The 23,676-nt window shown below is 41.9% G+C and overlaps 1 protein-coding gene across 1 annotated transcript in view; it reads right to left on the bottom strand.

Moving 5' to 3' along the window:
- Positions 1-23,676, bottom strand: part of FBXO41 (F-box protein 41) — a 304,762-nt gene that overhangs the window by 7,660 nt on the left and 273,426 nt on the right. Inside the window, exons 11-13 of the mRNA XM_088458884.1 lie at positions 8,733-8,851; positions 4,871-5,029; positions 4,665-4,780 (exon numbers count right to left, since the gene is read on the bottom strand). Coding sequence (XP_088315010.1) covers positions 4,665-4,780; positions 4,871-5,029; positions 8,733-8,851 — 394 coding nt within the window. The remainder of the gene's footprint in view (positions 1-4,664; positions 4,781-4,870; positions 5,030-8,732; positions 8,852-23,676) is intronic.

Raw genomic sequence — 23,676 nt, 5'->3', positions numbered from 1 at the left:
CATATACAGGTCTGTAATACCATATGCTGACCTGTGATGTATCTGAGCTACAGTATACTAATTATAATAACATAAGCTGGCCAGTACCGTCCTATAAAGCCATATACTGGTCTGTAATACCATATGCTGACCTGTGATGTATCTGAGCTACAGATTACTAATTATAATAACATAAGCCGGCCAGTACTGTCCTATAAAGCCATATACTGGTCTGTAATACCATATGCTGACCTGTGATGTATCTGATCTACAGATTACTAATTATAATAACATATGCCGGCCAGTACTGTCCTATAAAGCCATATACTGGTCTGTAATACCATATGCTGACCTGTGATGTATCTGAGCTACAGTATACTAATTATAATAACATAAGCCGGTCAGTACTGTCCTATAAAGCCATATACTGGTCTGTAATACCATATGCTGACCTGTGATGTATCTGAGCTACAGTATACTAATTATAATAACATATGCCGGCCAGTACTGTCCTATAAAGCCATATACTGGACTGTAATACCATATGCTGACCTGTGATGTATCTGATCTACAGATTACTAATTATAATAACATAATCCGGCCAGTACTGTCCTATACAGCCATATACTGGTCTGTAATACCATATGCTGACCTGTGATGTATCTGAGCTACAGATTACTAATTATAATAACATAAGCCGGCCAGTACTGTCCTATAAAGCCATATACTGGTCTGTAATATCATATGCTGACCTGTGATGTATCTGAGCTACAGTATACTAATTATAATAACATAAGCCGGCCAGTACTGTCCTATACAGCCATATACTGGTCTGTAATACCATATGCTGACCTGTGATGTATCTGATCTACAGATTACTAATTATAATAACATAAGCCGCCCAGTACTGTCCTATAAAGCCATATACTGGTCTGTAATACCATATGCTGACCTGTGATGTATCTGATCTACAGTATACTAATTATAATAACATATGCCGGCCAGTACTGTCCTATAAAGCCATATACTGGTCTGTAATACCATATGCTGACCTGTGATGTATCTGAGCTACAGTATACTAATTATAATAACATATGCCGGCCAGTACCGTCCTATAAAGCCATATACAGGTCTGTAATACCATATGCTGACCTGTGATGTATCTGAGCTACAGATTACTAATTATAATAACATAAGCCGGCCAGTACCGTCCTATAAAGCCATATACAGGTCTGTAATACCATATGCTGACCTGTGATGTATCTGAGCTACAGATTACTAATTATAATAACATAAGCCGGCCAGTACTGTCCTATAAAGCCATATACTGGTCTGTAATACCATATGCTGACCTGTGATGTATCTGAGCTACAGTATACTAATTATAATAACATATGCCGGCCAGTACTGTCCTATACAGCCATATACTGGTCTGTAATACCATATGCTGACCTGTGATGTATCTGAGCTACAGTATACTAATTATAATAACATAAGCCGACCAGTACTGTCCTATACAGCCATATACTGGTCTGTAATACCATATGCTGACCTGTGATGTATCTGAGCTACAGATTACTAATTATAACATATACCGGCCAGTACTGTCCTATAAAGCCATATACTGGTCTGTAATACCATATGCTGACCTGTGATGTATCTGATCTAAAGATTACTAATTATAACATATACCGGCCAGTACTGTCCTATAAAGCCATATACTGGTCTGTAATACCATATGCTGACCTGTGATGTATCTGATCTAAAGATTACTAATTATAACATATACCGGCCAGTACTGTCCTATAAAGCCATATACTGGTCTGTAATACCATATGCTGACCTGTGATGTATCTGAGCTACAGTATACTAATTATAATAACATAAGCCGGCCAGTACTGTCCTATACAGCCATATACTGGTCTGTAATACCATATGCTGACCTGTGATGTATCTGAGCTACAGATTACTAATTATAATAACATAAGCCGGCCAGTACTGTCCTATAAAGCCATATACTGGTCTGTAATACCATATGCTGACCTGTGATGTATCTGATCTACAGATTACTAATTATAATAACATAAGCCGGCCAGTACTGTCCTCTAAAGCCATATACTGGTCTGTAATGCCATATGCTGACCTGTGATGTATCTGAGCTACAGATTACTAATTATAATAACAGATGCCGGCCAGTACTGTCCTATAAAGCCATATACTGGTCTGTAATACCATATGCTGACCTGTGATGTATCTGATCTACAGATTACTAATTATAATAACATAAGCCGGCCAGTACTGTTCTATAAAGCCATATACTGGTCTGTAATACCATATGCTGACCTGTGATGTATCTGAGCTACAGTATACTAATTATAACAACATATGCCGGCCAGTACTGTCCTATAAAGCCATATACTGGTCTGTAATACCATATGCTGACCTGTGATGTATCTGAGCTACAGTATACTAATTATAACAACATATGCCGGCCAGTACTGTCCTATAAAGCCATATACTGGTCTGTAATACCATATGCTGACCTGTGATGTATCTGAGCTACAGTATACTAATTATAATAACATATGCTGGCCAGTACTGTCCTATAAAGCCATATACTGGTCTGTAATACCATATGCTGACCTGTGATGTATCTGATCTACAGATTACTAATTATAACATATACCGGCCAGTACTGTCCTATAAAGCCATATACTGGTCTGTAATACCATATGCTGACCTGTGATGTATCTGAGCTACAGTATACTAATTATAACAACATATACCGGCCAGTACTGTTCTATAAAGCCATATACTGGTCTGTAATACCATATGCTGACCTGTGGTGTATCTGATCTACAGATTACTAATACTACTAACATATGCCGGCCAGTACCGTCCTATAAAGCCATATACTGGTCTGTAATACCATATGCTGACCTGTGATGTATCTGATCTACAGATTACTAATTATAACATATGCCGGCCAGTACTGTCCTATAAAGCCATATACTGGTCTGTAATACCATATGCTGACCTGTGATGTATCTGATCTACAGTATACTAATTATAATAACATAAGCCGGCCAGTACTGTCCTATACAGCCATATACTGGTCTGTAATACCATATGCTGACCTGTGATGTATCTGAGCTACAGATTACTAATTATAATAACATATGCCGGCCAGTACTGTCCTATACAGCCATATACTGGTCTGTAATACCATATGCTGACCTGTGATGTATCTGAGCTACAGATTACTAATTATAACATATGCTGGCCAGTACTGTCCTATACAGCCATATACTGGTCTGTAATACCATATGCTGACCTGTGATGTATCTGAGCTACAGATTACTAATTATAATAACATATGCCGGCCAGTACTGTTCTATAAAGCCATATACTGGTCTGTAATACCATATGCTGACCTGTGATGTATCTGATCTACAGTTTACTAATTATAACATATACCGGCCAGTACTGTCCTATACAGCCATATACTGGTCTGTAATACCATATGCTGACCTGTGATGTATCTGAGCTACAGTATACTAATTATAATAACATAAGCCGGCCAGTACCGTCCTATAAAGCCATATACTGGTCTGTAATACCATATGCTGACCTGTGATGTATCTGATCTACAGATTACTAATTATAATAACATATGCCGGCCAGTACTGTCCTATACAGCCATATACTGGTCTGTAATACCATATGCTGACCTGTGATGTATCTGAGCTACAGTATACTAATTATAATAAAATAAGCCGGCCAGTACTGTCCTATACAGCCATATACTGGTCTGTAATACCATATGCTGACCTGTGATGTATCTGAGCTACAGATTACTAATTATAATAACATATGCCGGCCAGTACTGTCCTATAAAGCCATATACTGGTCTGTAATACCATATGCTGACCTGTGATGTATCTGAGCTACAGTATACTAATTATAATAACATAAGCCGGCCAGTACTGTCCTATAAAGCCATATACTGGTCTGTAATACCATATGCTGACCTGTGATGTATCTGAGCTACAGTATACTAATTATAATAACATAAGCCGGCCAGTACCGTCCTATAAAGCCATATACTGGTCTGTAATACCATATGCTGACCTGTGATGTATCTGATCTACAGATTACTAATTATAACATATGCCGGCCAGTACTGTCCTATAAAGCCATATACTGGTCTGTAATACCATATGCTGACCTGTGATGTATCTGAGCTACAGTATACTAATTATAATAACATAAGCCGGCCAGTACTGTCCTATACAGCCATATACTGGTCTGTAATACCATATGCTGACCTGTGATGTATCTGATTTACAGTATACTAATTATAATAACATATGCCGGCCAGTACTGTCCTATAAAGCCATATACTGGTCTGTAATACCATATGCTGACCTGTGATGTATCTGATTTACAGTATACTAATTATAATAACATAAGCCGGCCAGTACCATCTTATAAAGCCATATACTGGTCTGTAATACCATATGCCGGCCAGTACTGTCCTATACCACCATAATACACAAACTGGCAAAAAAACAGCAGTCATTTTATCATGAAAAATGCAGTAAATGTAAAATAGACCCCAATGTCTTAAGACAGCCCGTGTGACTCACCGGACACTGCCATAATGAATAAGATACAATAACTACCTGCAGCTTATTGACCATTTCCTCAAATAGCTTCCGAGCCTCGGTGCTACTCGGATCCTTAAAGTAATCCGCAATTCCAACCTGCACCACGATGGACTTCAGATTGCGACAAACACCTGGAGTACATAAGAAGACACAGGGCAATGAGGCAGGACCCTCCCTTATGTGCGGTGACCCCATGCCATCCCCATCTGATCAGTACTCACTGTTAAAATGAAGAAGAGCTTTTGGAGTAACAGGAGTGGATGTTAAAACCAGCATCTCCAGCCCTTTCAGGCCCTCCCGGCAGACCTCCGCTGCAACCTCCTGGTTGATCTCCGTCACGTGGTCCAGCTCCAGCACCTGTAGCCGCATACAGTTCCGAGCTGTGGGGGTCAGACCATTAGCAGTGAGATATGGGGTGCCTCTATTCAGACTGGCTGATCATGTGACTGGTATTCAGACAGGCTGATCATGTGACTGGCTTACATCATAGATAGTCTTGTGATGTCACTCTTAGCCTTGGGTATACAAGTTGGTTGGTTGGGCATATTCACGGTCTATTTCTCTCGTTATGTCTGCTACATCAGAGTCTCAGGTAAGATTCATTTATATAGGAAAATGACTATGACAATCAAGTAATGTTTTAAAAAATATATGAAAATAGTCCTAAAACTGCTAAGATAACATTGATGAGTGTATTTAAAGTCTGTTGTCACAGAGATTAGCAAAGTTATTGATGAGTCCCCATTACCATTAGCAAAGGATAAGGTGTGATGTCCAACAGTAGCTCCAAACGTACTTATAGTCACATGGGGGAGACGTACAGTAGACGTTATCTCTACCTTCCGTGTCCTGACGCCGTACGTCATTTCTTACAAGTCCTTCGGCGTGCAGTGCTGTCAGCACCATATAAATAAATGCTAATACTATACTTGTAAGGTTATTATTATGCCTAACCCATTATTAAATGAGTAAGGTTATTATTATGCCTAACCATTATTAATAATTAGGTTATTATTATGCCTAACCATTATTAATAATTAGGTTATTATTATGCCTTACCCATTATTAATAATTAAGGTTATTATGCCTAACCCATTATTAATAATTTAGGTTATTATTATGCCTAACCCATTATTAATAATGAAGGTTATTATTATGCCTAACCCATTATTAATAATTAGGTTATTATTATGCCTAACCCATTTTTGATAATGAAGGTTATTATTATGCCTAACCCATTATTAATAATGAAGGTTATTATTATGCCTAACCCATTATTAATAATGAAGGTTATTATTATGCCTAACCCATTATTGATAATGAAGGTGATTATTATGCCTAACCCATTATTAATAATGAAGGTTATTATTATGCCTAACCCATTATTAATAATGAAGGTTTTTATTATGCCTAACCATTATTGATAATTAGGTTATTATTATGCCTAACCATTATTAATAATGAAGGTTATATTATGCCTAACCCATTATTAATAATGAAGGTTATTATTATGCCTAACCCATTATTAATAACTAGGTTATTATTATGCCTAACCCATTATTAATAATGAAGGTTATTATTATGCCTAACCCATTATTAATAATGAAGGTTATTATTATGCCTAACCCATTATTAATAATGAAGGTTTTTATTATGCCTAACCATTATTGATAATTAGGTTATTATTATGCCTAACCATTATTAATAATGAAGGTTATATTATGCCTAACCATTATTAATAATGAAGGTTATTATTATGCCTCACCCATTATTAATAATGAAGGTTATTATTATGCCTAACCCATTATTAATAACTAGGTTATTATTATGCCTAACCCATTATTAATAATGAAGGTTATTATTATGCCTAACCCATTATTAATAATGAAGGTTATTATTATGCCTAACCCATTATTAATAATGAAGGTTTTTATTATGCCTAACCATTATTGATAATTAGGTTATTATTATGCCTAACCATTATTAATAATGAAGGTTATATTATGCCTAACCCATTATTAATAATGAAGGTTATTATTATGCCTAACCCATTATTAATAATTAGGTTATTATTATGCCTAACCCATTATTAATAATGAAGGTTATTATTATGCCTAACCCATTATTAATAATGAAGGTTATTATTATGCCTAACCCATTATTGATAATGAAGGTTATTATTATGCCTAACCCATTATTAATAATGAAGGTTATTATTATGCCAAACCATTATTAATAATGAAGGTTATTATTATGCCTAACCCATTATTAATAATTAGGTTATTATTATGCCTAACCCATTATTGATAATGAAGGTTATTATTATGCCTAACCCATTATTAATAATTAGGTTATTATTATGCCTAACCCATTATTAATAATGAAGGTTATTATTATGCCTAACCCATTATTGATAATGAAGGTTATTATTATGCCTAACCCATTATTAATAATGAAGGTTTTTATTATGCCTAACCCATTATTAATAATGAAGGTTATTATTATGCCTAACCCATTATTAATAATGAAGGTTTTTATTATGCCTAACCATTATTGATAATTAGGTTATTATTATGCCTAAACATTATTAATAATGAAGATTATATTATGCCTAACCATTATTAATAATGAAGGTTATTATTATGCCTAACCCATTATTGATAATGAAGGTTATTATTATGCCTAACCATTATTGATAATTAGGTTATTATTATGCCTAACCATTATTAATAATGAAGATTATTATTATGCCTAACCCATTATTAATAATGAAGGTTTTTATTATGCCTAACCATTATTGATAATTAGGTTATTATTATGCCTAACCATTATTAATAATGAAGATTATATTATGCCTAACCATTATTAATAATGAAGGTTATATTATGCCTAACCCATTATTGATAATTAGGTTGTTATTATTATGCCTAACCATTATTGATAATTAGATTATTATGCCTAAACCATTATTGATAATTAGGTTATTATTATGCCTAACCATTATTGATAATTAGGTTGTTATTATTATGCCTAACCATTATTGATAATTAGATTATTATGCCTAAACCATTATTGATAATTAGGTTATTATTATGCCTAACCATTATTGATAATTAGGTTGTTATTATTATGCCTAACCATTATTGATAATTAGATTATTATGCCTAACCCATTATTGATAATTAGGTTATTATTATGCCTAACCATTATTGATAATTAGGTTATTATTATGCCTAACCCATTATTGATAATTAGGTTATTATGCCTAACCCATTATTGATAATTAGGTTATTATTATGCCTCACCATTATTGATAATTAGGTTGTTATTATTATGCCTAACCCATTATTGATAATTAGGTTATTATTATGCCTCACCATTATTGATAATTAGATTATTATGCCTAACCATTATTGATAATCAGGTTGTTATTATTATGCCTCACCATTATTAATAATTAGGTTATTATTATGCATAACCATTATTAATAATGAAGGTTATTATTATGCCTAACCCATTATTAAATTATGTGGATAATTAGAGCACAGTTCCAAATTAAACAAACATGTTGGATATATGTACTTACGGTGCATACACACGGTTAGATTTGGGAACGATTGAACAATTTCAGACAGTATAAAAGTTAATTAAATCTTCAAAATCTGACTGCAAACACATCAGATGTCAGATATCGTTATCTGACAAACGGGAACGCTCATTATAGGCACACAGGTCAGATTTTCTTTCAGATATGAACGATTTTTAAAGTAGTTATCGCTCATATCTGACAACAAATCTGACCGTGTGTGTGCACCATTAGCTTCACAGAGAGACGCGTTTAACACATCATTCGTCCTCCAGGGTCCTACACTCTTACTAAGGCTGCCGCCACTTTAATCCAACCAGCGGCACCCCCACTGTTTAGTCGTTGGCTGCCCCCTTCATTGCTTGTTACATAATGAATTATGTAGCAGGATTTGTGTTTATGTTTAACCATTATTATTATCATCATCGTCCCATATCGGACTTTAATCTAACCAGCTGTACAGTTGTAAGAACCAGGGTTATTTATAAGTCCATTACCTAATGATGAAAGTCCCTGCACCCCACAGCCAGCTCCCCCGACGCCCAGCGCCCTGAGGTGAGGCCAGCACCGTCCAATCATTTGCAGACAGCGGTTACTGAAACGCGTGGGCTGCTGGCTGTAAGGAAAGACAATGGAAGAACAGTGCAACAGTATTAGGTGATTCTACACACAGACAACGAGGAACTGGAAATTACATGAAGAGTGTGATTCTGGCAACCAGTGACAACACTCATGGGATGTATTACACCTTCCATAACAAGACAATGTTATAACAAGACAATGAAAGCTCCGTTTGCCTTCACTTGTGTACTCTAGAGTCGCGGTGTGTTCATACTAGTTTTGCAGGCAAAGGGGCTGATTCTGATGCTCACGGATCTCCCGGATGTCAGTATACTGCGCAGGTGGCATAGAAAAAAATTGTCCTCTGCTCATGCACCAGATCAGGTACCGGCACGTGGACGCAGATCGTTAGTGCATACGGATTGAGACATCATTCGATGGACAATACTTTCAGTGAAATGGGCATTTCTGGGTGGTAACTGGGAGGATGCATCCCTACGTCTACAAATATCCCTACCTCTACCAACAACATCCCTACCTCTACCAACATCCCTACCTCTACCAATATCCCTACCTCTACCAACAACATCTCTACCTCTACCAATATCCCTACCTCTACCAATATCTCTACCTCTACCATCAACATACCTACCTCTACCAATATCCCTACCTCTACCATCAACATCCCTACCTCTACCAATATCCGTACCTCTACCAATATCCCTACCTCTACCAATATCCCTACCTCTACCAACATCCCTACCTCTACCAATATCCCTACCTCTACCATCAACATCCCTACCTCTACCAATATCCCTACCTCTACCATCAACACCCCTACCTCTACCAATATCCCTACCTCTACCAACAACATCCCTACCTCTACCAATATCCCTACCTCTACCAACAACATCCCTACCTCTACCAATATCCCTACCTCTACCAACAACATCTCTACCTCTACCAATATCCCTACCTCTACCAATATCCCTACCTCTACCATCAACATACCTACCTCTACCAATATCCCTACCTCTACCATCAACATCCCTACCTCTACCAATATCCGTACCTCTACCAATATCCCTACCTCTACCAATATCCCTACCTCTACCAACATCCCTACCTCTACCAATATCCCTACCTCTACCATCAACATCCCTACCTCTACCAATATCCCTACCTCTACCATCAACACCCCTACCTCTACCAATATCCCTACCTCTACCAACAACATCCCTACCTCTACCAATATCCCTACCTCTACCAATATCCCTACCTCTACCAACAACATCCCTACCTCTACCAATATCCCTACCTCTACCAACAACATCCCTACCTCTACCAACAACATCCCTACCTCTACCAATATCCCTACCTCTACCAACAACATCCCTACCTCTACCAACAACATCCCTACCTCTACCAACAACATCCCTACCTCTACCAGCACCCCTACCTCTACTAACATCCCTACGCCTCATATACAAGTTTCTGCTATGGATACAAGAACACGTAACCAAGCAACCATTATGTAATTCACTGTGTACTAACTCATCAGCTTGTCACCAGTATGGAGTCATTGACTGCTGTCTGCACGGTCCCAGCAGCTCCAGCATGTGCCTGATTCACAGAACACGTCCCGCACACGTGACCGACGGGGTCTCATCCCTTTGGCATCCGTACATATACCATCAATGCACTAAATGACCACACAAGGAGCACACCCGCTCCACTACGAGCAACTTTGTGGCACTTTGAGTACTATACTATATAATATTTCCACACATCAGCCCGTCAGCAAGGACTGCGGCAGCAGCAATAATCGCCAAAGCTGGTGTACACTGCAAGGGGCACCCCCCACATGTGAGGGACCGGGGGATCTACCTATAGACATTATATACTCACAACCAATCACAGCATGAGCCTGGGACCAGACTCACCACAAAAGGAAGGCTATTACATAGCCGAAACGCGTTAGTAAATCAGCAGTAACTGCTACAGAGAGGTCCCTCACCGGGAAACTCCGCTAATCGATCCAGATACATTCACCGGCTTCACAGCCGCCATACAAGCAGCAGCGCAGGAGCCGCATACCAAGCTGCAAACAAGTTTACCTTCATATCAAAAACATCCAGGGGGCTCGCCGTGCTTCACACACCGTCACAATACGTGTAAGCTGCTCCAGAAGCCTCCAGAGGATCGCATAATTGCCCCTGCCAGGGTGGAACGTACGAGCAGCTGGCACAACTACTGCCAGTGCTTGTGAACACTTCACCATCGGCGCACAATTGCATCTACCACTGGCACCAGTCTATGGCTGCCTCAGTGTCTCCTACTGAAATCCGGCTAAACACGGCCTCTGCGACAGCGCCTCTGTATTTGGGTACGCAGCCGAGTTCACTGACACTCCCATAACGCGCCCATTAAACTGACTTTTGCGATCACTTCAGGCCACCTCCCAATCACTGCCCAGGAACGCCCATGGTTTTGCCTTGCCGGATCTAATACCAGCTCCTATGTACACAACAGCGGACTCCGGCCCTGATTCAGAGCCGGAGGCTCTGACAGACCATGTTACACGTGGCCTCCAGCAGCACGGTTTCCACCATGGAGAAGTAGGTACATGAGTTCTATGCGGAGTTTAGTAACTGGTCTCATTAGGACGAGGCTGGGACTGTCTGTCACATCTGTGAGTAGGATGAGGCTCTCCCTAATCTGTGCAGTGTTCTGCTCATCACTTATTAACCCATATTCTCCTGGGAAGATCAACATAAACGTATCAACTTTTATTAAATTAAAAGGAAAACCCTTTTACCAGAGGGGCTCAGGGCCGGATTCAGAGCCAGACGCTCTGACAGAGCGCTCGCTCTGAATCAAGGCCGTCCTTCTTAATTTTTGGAGCGGCCTCCTGGCCGCTCGTATAGCTGTGGGTGACCACCCACAGCTATAGCGAGCAGACAGGTAGATGGTCACGATGGTCAAGACCATCGGGCTTGCGACGAGACCCTTGTGGTAGGGTCTCGTTGCCGCAAGCCCTGGAGTGCTTTCGGCTCTATCAGAGCCGAGAGCACTCCCACTGACATCACTTGTGATGTCAGTGGGGCCGGCCCCAGACGGTAGGTGTTCCCATGGGATTGCCTCCGTCTGGGCAGCCACGCCCCCGGCACGCCCACCAAAGGGAGCGTGCTGTCACTCACCATCGACAGCATGCCCCCTTTGGTACGAGACCCGGAGTGACGGCTTGCCAGTCGCTATCCGGGTCTCGCGCATGCGCACGACGGAGCCGGCTCCGTCGTGCGCATGCGCACTGGGCCAACATCGACCCACTTGCGAGAGCTCAGCGCTCGCGAGCGGGTCTGAATCAGGCCCTCCATACCGAAACGTGACAAGAATCAGTCCCACAATGCTGAGCGTTATCCATCTAATCTGCAATGCAATGTGCAGAACAGGATATACGGCTGCTGTAACAGGACCACCAACCACCAATGGTGCCAGCCATCAAATACAGTATATACTCTGCGTAGTAGAATACTGGCCCAGCACATACAGTGACATGTGTGTATAACAGCCTTATACCATCACATATAGCCCCATTACATATAGCCCCATGTATACACTATATAGTATACGGCAGCAATCACTTATAGCCCTATGCCCAGACAGCACCCCTGGGACCCCTTAACATCAGCACTGTACCTACAAAAAGCAGGCCCAGAGATCAGCCTCCATAGGAAGGAAACACAAGCGATGAGAGTACTGCCCTTGCATCCAGGGAATGAGATTCTAGGTCACGCAGTCCCACTACAATATTATGCTAATCCATTGCGATCGCTATGCTGTCGCAGCATAACATAGGGTCTAAAACTTTACCTTACACACATCTGTAATCCTTAGCAAGACTACGAAACCATCAGTAACATGGAATTACTAACCTCATCACACGCAGTGACTACACAAGACTGAGATACCATCAGTAACATGGAGTACCATCACAGCCTCACACACACTTACACAGGCTCTGACCTTACTCAGGAATTACTAACCTCATCACACACAGTGACTACACAAGACTGAGATCCCATCAGTAACATGGAGTACCATCACAGCCTCACACACACTTACACAGGCTCTGACCTTACGCAGGAATTACTAACCTCATCACACGCAGTGATTACACAAGACTGAGAGACCATCAGTAACATGGAGTACCATCACAGCCTCACACACACTTACACAGGCTCTGACCTTACTCAGGAATTACTAACCTCATCACACACAGTGACTACACAAGACTGAGATCCCATCAGTAACATGGAGTACCATCACAGCCTCACACACACTTACACAGGCTCTGACCTTACTCAGGAATTACTAACCTCATCACACACAGTGACTACACAAGACTGAGACACCATCAGTAACATGGAGTACCATCACAGCCTCACATACACTTACACAGGCTCTGACCTTACTCAGGAATTACTAACCTCATCACACACAGTGACTACACAAGACTGAGACACCATCAGTAACATGGAGTACCATCACATCCTCACACACACTTACACAGACTCTGACCTTACTCAGGAATCACTAACCTCATCACACACAGTGATTACACAAGACTGAGATACCATCAGTAACATGGAGTACCATCACATCCTCACACACACTTACACAGGCTCTGACCTTACTCAGGAATTACTAACCTCATCACACGCAGTGATTACACAAGACTGAGATACCATCAGTAACATGGAGTACCATCACATCCTCACACACACTTACACAGGCTCTGACCTTACTCAGGAATTACTAACCTCATCACACGCAGTGATTACACAAGACTGAGATACCATCAGTAACATGGAGTACCAACACATCCTCACACACACTTACACAGACTCTGACCTTACTCAGGAATCACTAACCTCATCACACACAGTGATTACACAAGACTGAGATACCATCAGTAACATGGAGTACCATCACATCCTCACACACACTTACACAGGCTCTGACCTTACTCAGGAATTACTAACCTCATCACACGCAGTGATTACACAAGACTGAGATACCATCAGTAACATGGAGTACCATCACATCCTCACACACACTTACACAGGCTCTGACCTTACTCAGGAATTACTAACCTCATCACACGCAGTGATTACACAAGACTGAGATACCATCAGTAACATGGAGTACCAACACATCCTCACACACACTTACATAGGCTCTGACCTAACTCAGGAATTACTAACCTCATCACACGCAGTAATTACACAAGACTGAGTGACCATCAGTTACATGGAGTACCATCACATCCTCACACACACTTACACAGGCTCTGACCTTACTCAGGAATTACTAACCTCATCACACGCAGTGATTACACAAGACTGAAAAACCATCAGTAACATGGAGTACCATCACATCCTCACACACACTTACACAGGCTCTGACCTTACTCAGGAATTACTAACCTCATCACACGCAGTGATTACACAAGACTGAAAAACCATCAGTAACATGGAGTACCATCACATCCTCACACACACTTACACAGGCTCTGACCTTACTCAGGAATTACTAACCTCATCACACACAGTGACTACACAAGACTGAGATCCCATCAGTAACATGGAGTACCATCACAGCCTCACACACACTTACACAGGCTCTGACCTTACTCAGGAATTACTAACCTCATCACTCACAGAGATTTCACAAGACTGAGAAACCATCAGTAACATGGAGTACCATCACAGCCTCACACACACTTACACAGACTCTGACCTTACTCAGGAATCACTAACCTCATCACACACAGTGATTACACAAGACTGAGAGACCATCAGTAACATGGAGTACCATCACATCCTCACAAACACTTACACAGGCTCTGACCTTACTCAGGAATTACTAACCTCATCACACGCAGTGATTACACAAGACTGAGATACCATCAGTAACATGGAGTACCATCACAGCCTCACACACACTTACAGCGGCTCTGACCTTACTCAGGAATTACTAACCTCATCACACGCAGTGATTACACAAGACTGAGATACCATCAGTAACATGGAGTACCAACACATCCTCACACACACTTACATAGGCTCTGACCTAACTCAGGAATTACTAACCTCATCACACGCAGTAATTACACAAGACTGAGATACCATCAGTAACATGGAGTACCATCACAGCCTCACACACACTTACACAGGCTCTGACCTTACTCAGTAATTACTAACCTCATCACATGCAGTGATAACACAAGGCTGAGATACCATCAGTAACATGGAGTACCATCACATCCTCACACACACTTACACAGGCTCTGACCTTACTCAGTAATTACTAACCTCATCACATGCAGTGATAACACAAGGCTGAGATACCATCAGTAACATGGAGTACCATCACATCCTCACACACACTTACACAGGCTCTGACCTTACTCAGGAATTACTAACCTCATCACACACACTGACTACACAAGACTGAGAAACCATCAGTAACATGGAGTACCATCACAGCCTCACACACACTTACACAGGCTCTGACCTTACTCAGGAATTACTAACCTCATCATACACAGTGACTACACAAGACTGAGATACCATCAGTAACATGGAGTACCATCACAGCCTCACACACACTTACACAGGCTCTGACCTTACTCAGGAATTACTAACCTCATCATACACAGTGACTACACAAGACTGAGATACCATCAGTAACATGGAGTACCATCACATCCTCACACACACTTACACAGGCTCTGACCTTACTCAGGAATTACTAACCTCATCACACACACTGACTACACAAGACTGAGATACCATCAGTTACATGGAGTACCATCACAGCCTCACACACACTTACACAGTCTCTGACCTTACTCAGGAATTACTAACCTCATCATACACAGTGACTACACAAGACTGAGATACCATCAGTAACATGGAGTACCATCACAGCCTCACACACACTTACACAGGCTCTGACCTTACTCAGGAATTACTAACCTCATCATACACAGTGACTACACAAGACTGAGATACCATCAGTAACATGGAGTACCATCACAGCCTCACACACACTTACACAGGCTCTGACCTTACTCAGGAATTACTAACCTCATCATACACAGTGACTACACAAGACTGAGAAACCATCAGTAACATGGAGTACCATCACAGCCTCACACACACTTACACAGGCTCTGACCTTACTCAGGAATTACTAACCTCATCACACACAGTGACTACACAAGACTGAGATCCCATCAGTAACATGGAGTACCATCACAGCCTCACACACACTTACACAGGCTCTGACCTTACTCAGGAATTACTAACCTCATCACACGCAGTGATTACACAGGACTGAGAATCCGTCAGTAACATGGAGTACCATCACAGCCTCACACACACTTACACAAGCTCTGACCTTACTCAGGAATTACTAACCTCATCACACGCAGTGATTACACAGGACTGAGAATCCGTCAGTAACATGGAGTACCATCACAGCCTCACACACACTTACACAAGCTCTGACCTTACTCAGGAATTACTAACCTCATCACACGCAGTGATTACACAAGACTGAGTGACCATCAGTAACATGGAGTACCATCACATCCTCACACACACTTACACAGGCTCTGACCTTACTCAGGAATTACTAACCTCATCACACACAGTGATTACACAGGACTGAGAATCCGTCAGTAACATGGAGTACCATCACAGCCTCACACACACTTACACAAGCTCTGACCTTACTCAGGAATTACTAACCTCATCACACGCAGTGATTACACAAGACTGAGTGACCATCAGTTACATGGAGTACCATCACAGCCTCACACACACTTACACAAGCTCTGACCTTACTCAGATATCAATAACCTCATCACACGCAGTGATTACACAAGACTGAGTGACCATCAGTTACATGGAGTACCATCACAGCCTCACACACACTTACACAGGCTCTGATCTTACTCAGGAATTACTAACCTCATCACACGCAGTGATTACACAAGACTGAGAAACCATCAGTAACATGGAGGACCATCACAGCCTCACACACACTTACACAGGCTCTGACCTTAGTCAGGAATTACTAACCTCATCACACGCAGTGATTACACAAGACTCAGTGACCATCAGTTACATGGAGTACCATCACAGCCTCACACACACTTACACAGGCTCAGACCTTACTCAGGAATTACTAACCTCATCACACACAGTGATTACACAAGACTGAGAGACCATCAGTAACATGGAGTACCATCACAGCCTCACACACACTTACACAGGCTCTAACCTTACTCAGGAATTACTAGCCTCATCACACGCAGTGATTACACAAGACTGAGATACCATCAGTAACATGGAGAACCATCACAGCCTCACACACACTTACACAGGCTCTAACCTTACTCAGGAATTACTAGCCTCATCACACGCAGTGATTACACAAGACTGAGATACCATCAGTAACATGGAGAACCATCACAGCATCACACACACTTACACAGGCTCTGACCTTACTCAGGAATTACTAACCTCATCACACGCAGTGATTACACAAGACTGAGACACCATCAGTAACATGGAGAACCATCACATCCTCACACACACTTACACAGGCTCTGACCTTACTCAGGAATTGCTAACCTCATCACCCGCAGTGATTACACAAGACTGAGAAATCATCAGTAACATGGAGTACCATCACATCCTCACACACACTTACACAGGCTCTGACCTTACTCAGGAATTACTAACCTCATCACACGCAGTGATCACACAAGACTGAGATCCCATCAGTAACATGGAGTACCATCACAGCCTCACACACACTTACACAGGCTCTGAACTTACTCAGGAATTACTAACCTCATCACACACAGTGACTACACTAGACTGAGATCCCATCAGTAACATGGAGTACCATCACAGCCTCACACACACTTACACAGGCTCTGACTTTACTCAGAAATTACTAACCTCATCACACGCAGTGACTACACAAGACTGAGACACCATCAGTAACATGGAGTACCATCACAGCCTCACACACACTTTTACACAGGCTCTGAACTTACTCAGGAATTACTAACCTCATCACACACAGTGACTACACTAGACTGAGATCCTATCAGTAACATGGAGTACCATCACAGCCTCACACACACTTACACAGGCTCTGACCTTACTCAGGAATTACTAACCTCATCACACGCAGTGATCACACAAGACTGAGATACCATCAGTAACATGGAGTACCATCACAGCCTCACACACACTTACACAGGCTCTGAACTTACTCAGGAATTACTAACCTCATCACACACAGTGACTACTCTAGACTGAGATCCCATCAGTAACATGGAGTACCATCACAGCCTCACACACACTTACACAGGCTCTGACCTTACTCAGGAATTACTAACCTCATCACACGCAGTGACTACTCTAGACTGAGAAACCATCAGTAACATGGAGTACCATCACATCCTCACACACACTTACACAGGCTCTGACCTTACTCAGGAATTACTAACCTCATCACACGCAGTGATTACACAAGACTGAGAAACCATCAGTAACATGGAGTACCATCACATCCTCACACACACTTACACAGGCTCTGAACTTACTCAGGAATTACTAACCTCATCACACGCAGTGACTACACAAGACTGAGACACCATCAGTAACATGGAGTACCATCACAGCCTCACACACACTTACACAGGCTCTGAACTTACTCAGGAATTACTAACCTCATCACACACAGTGACTACACTAGACTGAGATCCTATCAGTAACATGGAGTACCATCACAGCCTCACACACACTTACACAGGCTCTGACCTTACTCAGGAATTACTAACCTCATCACACAAAGTGATTACACAAGACTGAGAAACCATCAGTAACATGGAGTACCATCACAGCCTCACACACACTTACACAGGCTCTGACCTTACTGAGGAATTACTAACCTCATCACACACAGTGATTACACAAGACTGAGATACCATCAGTAACATTAAGTACCATCACAGCATCACACACACTTACACAGGCTCTGACCTTACTCAGGAATTACTAACCTCATCTCACACAGTGATTACACAAGACTGAGCTACCATCAGTAACATGGAGTACCATCACAGCCTCACACACACTTATACAGCTCTGACCTTACTCAGGAATTACTAACCTCATCTCACACAGTGATTACACAAGACTGAGACACCATCAGTAACATGGAGTACCATCACATCCTCACACATTCTTACACAGGCTCTGACCTTACTCAGGAATTACTAACCTCATCACACGCAGTGACTACACAAGACTGAGACACCATCAGTAACATGGAGTACCATCACAGCCTCACACACACTTACACAGGCTCTGACCTTACTCAGGAATTACTAACCTCATGACACACAGTGACTACACAAGACTGAGAAACCATCAGTAACATGGAGTACCATCACAGCCTCACACACACTTACACAGGCTCTGACCTTACTCAGGAATTACTAACCTCATCTCACACAGTGATTACACAAGACTGAGACACCATCAGTAACATGGAGTACCATCACATCCTCACACATTCTTACACAGGCTCTGACCTTACTCAGGAATTACTAACCTCATCACACGCAGTGACTACACAAGACTGAGACACCATCAGTAACATGGAGTACCATCACAGCCTCACACACACTTACACAGGCTCTGACCTTACTCAGGAATTACTAACCTCATGACACACAGTGACTACACAAGACTGAGAAACCATCAGTAACATGGAGTACCATCACAGCCTCACACACACTTACACAGGCTCTGACCTTACTCAGGAATTACTAACCTCATCATACACAGTGACTACACAAGACTGAGAAACCATCAGTAACATGGAGTACCATCACATCCTCACACACACTTACACAGGCTCTGACCTTACTCAGGAATTACTAACCTCATCACACACAGTGATTACACAGGACTGAGAATCCGTCAGTAACATGGAGTACCATCACAGCCTCACACACACTTACACAGGCTCTGACCTTACTCAGGAATTACTAACCTCATGACACACAGTGACTACACAAGACTGAGAAACCATAAGTAACATGGAGTACCATCACAGCCTCACACACACTTACACAGTCTCTGACCTTACTCAGGAATTACTAACCTCATCATACACAGTGACTACACAAGACTGAGATACCATCAGTAACAAGGAGTACCATCACAGCCTCACACACACTTACACAGGCTCTGACCTTACTCAGGAATTACTAACCTCATCATACACAGTGACTACACAAGACTGAGATAACATCAGTAACATGGAGTACCATCACAGCCTCACACACACTTACACAGGCTCTGACCTTACTCAGGAATTACTAACCTCATCATACACAGTGACTACACAAGACTGAGAAACCATCAGTAACATGGAGTACCATCACATCCTCACACACACTTACACAGGCTCTGACCTTACTCAGGAATTACTAACCTCATCACACACAGTGATTACACAGGACTGAGAATCCGTCAGTAACATGGAGTACCATCACAGCCTCACACACACTTACACAAGCTCTGACCTTACTCAGGAATTACTAACCTCATCACACGCAGTGATTACACAAGACTGAGTGACCATCAGTTACATGGAGTACCATCACAGCCTCACACACACTTACACAGGCTCTGATCTTACTCAGATATCAATAACCTCATCACACGCAGTGATTACACAAGACTGAGAAACCATCAGTAACATGGAGTACCATCACAGCCTCACACACACTTACACAGGCTCTGACCTTACTCAGGAATTACTAACCTCATCACACGCAGTGATTACACAAGACTGAGATACCATCAGTAACATGGAGTACCATCACATCCTCACACACACTTACACAGGCTCTGACCTTACTCAGGAATTACTAACCTCATCACACGCAGTGATTACACAAGACTGAGATACCATCAGTAACATGGAGTACCAACACATCCTCACACACACTTACACAGACTCTGACCTTACTCAGGAATCACTAACCTCATCACACACAGTGATTACACAAGACTGAGATACCATCAGTAACATGGAGTACCATCACATCCTCACACACACTTACACAGGCTCTGACCTTACTCAGGAATTACTAACCTCATCACACGCAGTGATTACACAAGACTGAGATACCATCAGTAACATGGAGTACCATCACATCCTCACACACACTTACACAGGCTCTGACCTTACTCAGGAATTACTAACCTCATCACACGCAGTGATTACACAAGACTGAGATACCATCAGTAACATGGAGTACCAACACATCCTCACACACACTTACATAGGCTCTGACCTAACTCAGGAATTACTAACCTCATCACACGCAGTAATTACACAAGACTGAGTGACCATCAGTTACATGGAGTACCATCACATCCTCACACACACTTACACAGGCTCTGACCTTACTCAGGAATTACTAACCTCATCACACGCAGTGATTACACAAGACTGAAAAACCATCAGTAACATGGAGTACCATCACATCCTCACACACACTTACACAGGCTCTGACCTTACTCAGGAATTACTAACCTCATCACACGCAGTGATTACACAAGACTGAAAAACCATCAGTAACATGGAGTACCATCACATCCTCACACACACTTACACAGGCTCTGACCTTACTCAGGAATTACTAACCTCATCACACACAGTGACTACACAAGACTGAGATCCCATCAGTAACATGGAGTACCATCACAGCCTCACACACACTTACACAGGCTCTGACCTTACTCAGGAATTACTAACCTCATCACTCACAGAGATTTCACAAGACTGAGAAACCATCAGTAACATGGAGTACCATCACAGCCTCACACACACTTACACAGACTCTGACCTTACTCAGGAATCACTAACCTCATCACACACAGTGATTACACAAGACTGAGAGACCATCAGTAACATGGAGTACCATCACATCCTCACAAACACTTACACAGGCTCTGACCTTACTCAGGAATTACTAACCTCATCACACGCAGTGATTACACAAGACTGAGATACCATCAGTAACATGGAGTACCATCACAGCCTCACACACACTTACAGAGGCTCTGACCTTACTCAGGAATTACTAACCTCATCACACGCAGTGATTACACAAGACTGAGATACCATCAGTAACATGGAGTACCAACACATCCTCACACACACTTACATAGGCTCTGACCTAACTCAGGAATTACTAACCTCATCACACGCAGTAATTACACAAGACTGAGATACCATCAGTAACATGGAGTACCATCACAGCCTCACACACACTTACACAGGCTCTGACCTTACTCAGTAATTACTAACCTCATCACATGCAGTGATAACACAAGGCTGAGATACCATCAGTAACATGGAGTACCATCACATCCTCACACACACTTACACAGGCTCTGACCTTACTCAGTAATTACTAACCTCATCACATGCAGTGATAACACAAGGCTGAGATACCATCAGTAACATGGAGTACCATCACATCCTCACACACACTTACACAGGCTCTGACCTTACTCAGGAATTACTAACCTCATCACACACACTGACTACACAAGACTGAGAAACCATCAGTAACATGGAGTACCATCACAGCCTCACACACACTTACACAGGCTCTGACCTTACTCAGGAATTACTAACCTCATCATACACAGTGACTACACAAGACTGAGATACCATCAGTAACATGGAGTACCATCACAGCCTCACACACACTTACACAGGCTCTGACCTTACTCAGGAATTACTAACCTCATCATACACAGTGACTACACAAGACTGAGATACCATCAGTAACATGGAGTACCATCACATCCTCACACACACTTACACAGGCTCTGACCTTACTCAGGAATTACTAACCTCATCACACACACTGACTACACAAGACTGAGATACCATCAGTTACATGGAGTACCATCACAGCCTCACACACACTTACACAGTCTCTGACCTTACTCAGGAATTACTAACCTCATCATACACAGTGACTACACAAGACTGAGATACCATCAGTAACATGGAGTACCATCACAGCCTCACACACACTTACACAGGCTCTGACCTTACTCAGGAATTACTAACCTCATCATACACAGTGACTACACAAGACTGAGATACCATCAGTAACATGGAGTACCATCACAGCCTCACACACACTTACACAGGCTCTGACCTTACTCAGGAATTACTAACCTCATCATACACAGTGACTACACAAGACTGAGAAACCATCAGTAACATGGAGTACCATCACAGCCTCACACACACTTACACAGGCTCTGACCTTACTCAGGAATTACTAACCTCATCACACACAGTGACTACACAAGACTGAGATCCCATCAGTAACATGGAGTACCATCACAGCCTCACACACACTTACACAGGCTCTGACCTTACTCAGGAATTACTAACCTCATCACACGCAGTGATTACACAGGACTGAGAATCCGTCAGTAACATGGAGTACCATCACAGCCTCACACACACTTACACAAGCTCTGACCTTACTCAGGAATTACTAACCTCATCACACGCAGTGATTACACAGGACTGAGAATCCGTCAGTAACATGGAGTACCATCACAGCCTCACACACACTTACACAAGCTCTGACCTTACTCAGGAATTACTAACCTCATCACACGCAGTGATTACACAAGACTGAGTGACCATCAGTAACATGGAGTACCATCACATCCT

This window comes from Taudactylus pleione, unplaced genomic scaffold, assembly GCF_031769625.1.
Source record: "Taudactylus pleione unplaced genomic scaffold, aTauple2 ptg000861l, whole genome shotgun sequence".
Classification (NCBI taxonomy): Eukaryota; Metazoa; Chordata; class Amphibia; order Anura; family Myobatrachidae; genus Taudactylus; species Taudactylus pleione.
Note: the sequence above shows the minus strand (reverse complement) of the source record. Positions and strands in the feature narration are given on the sequence as shown.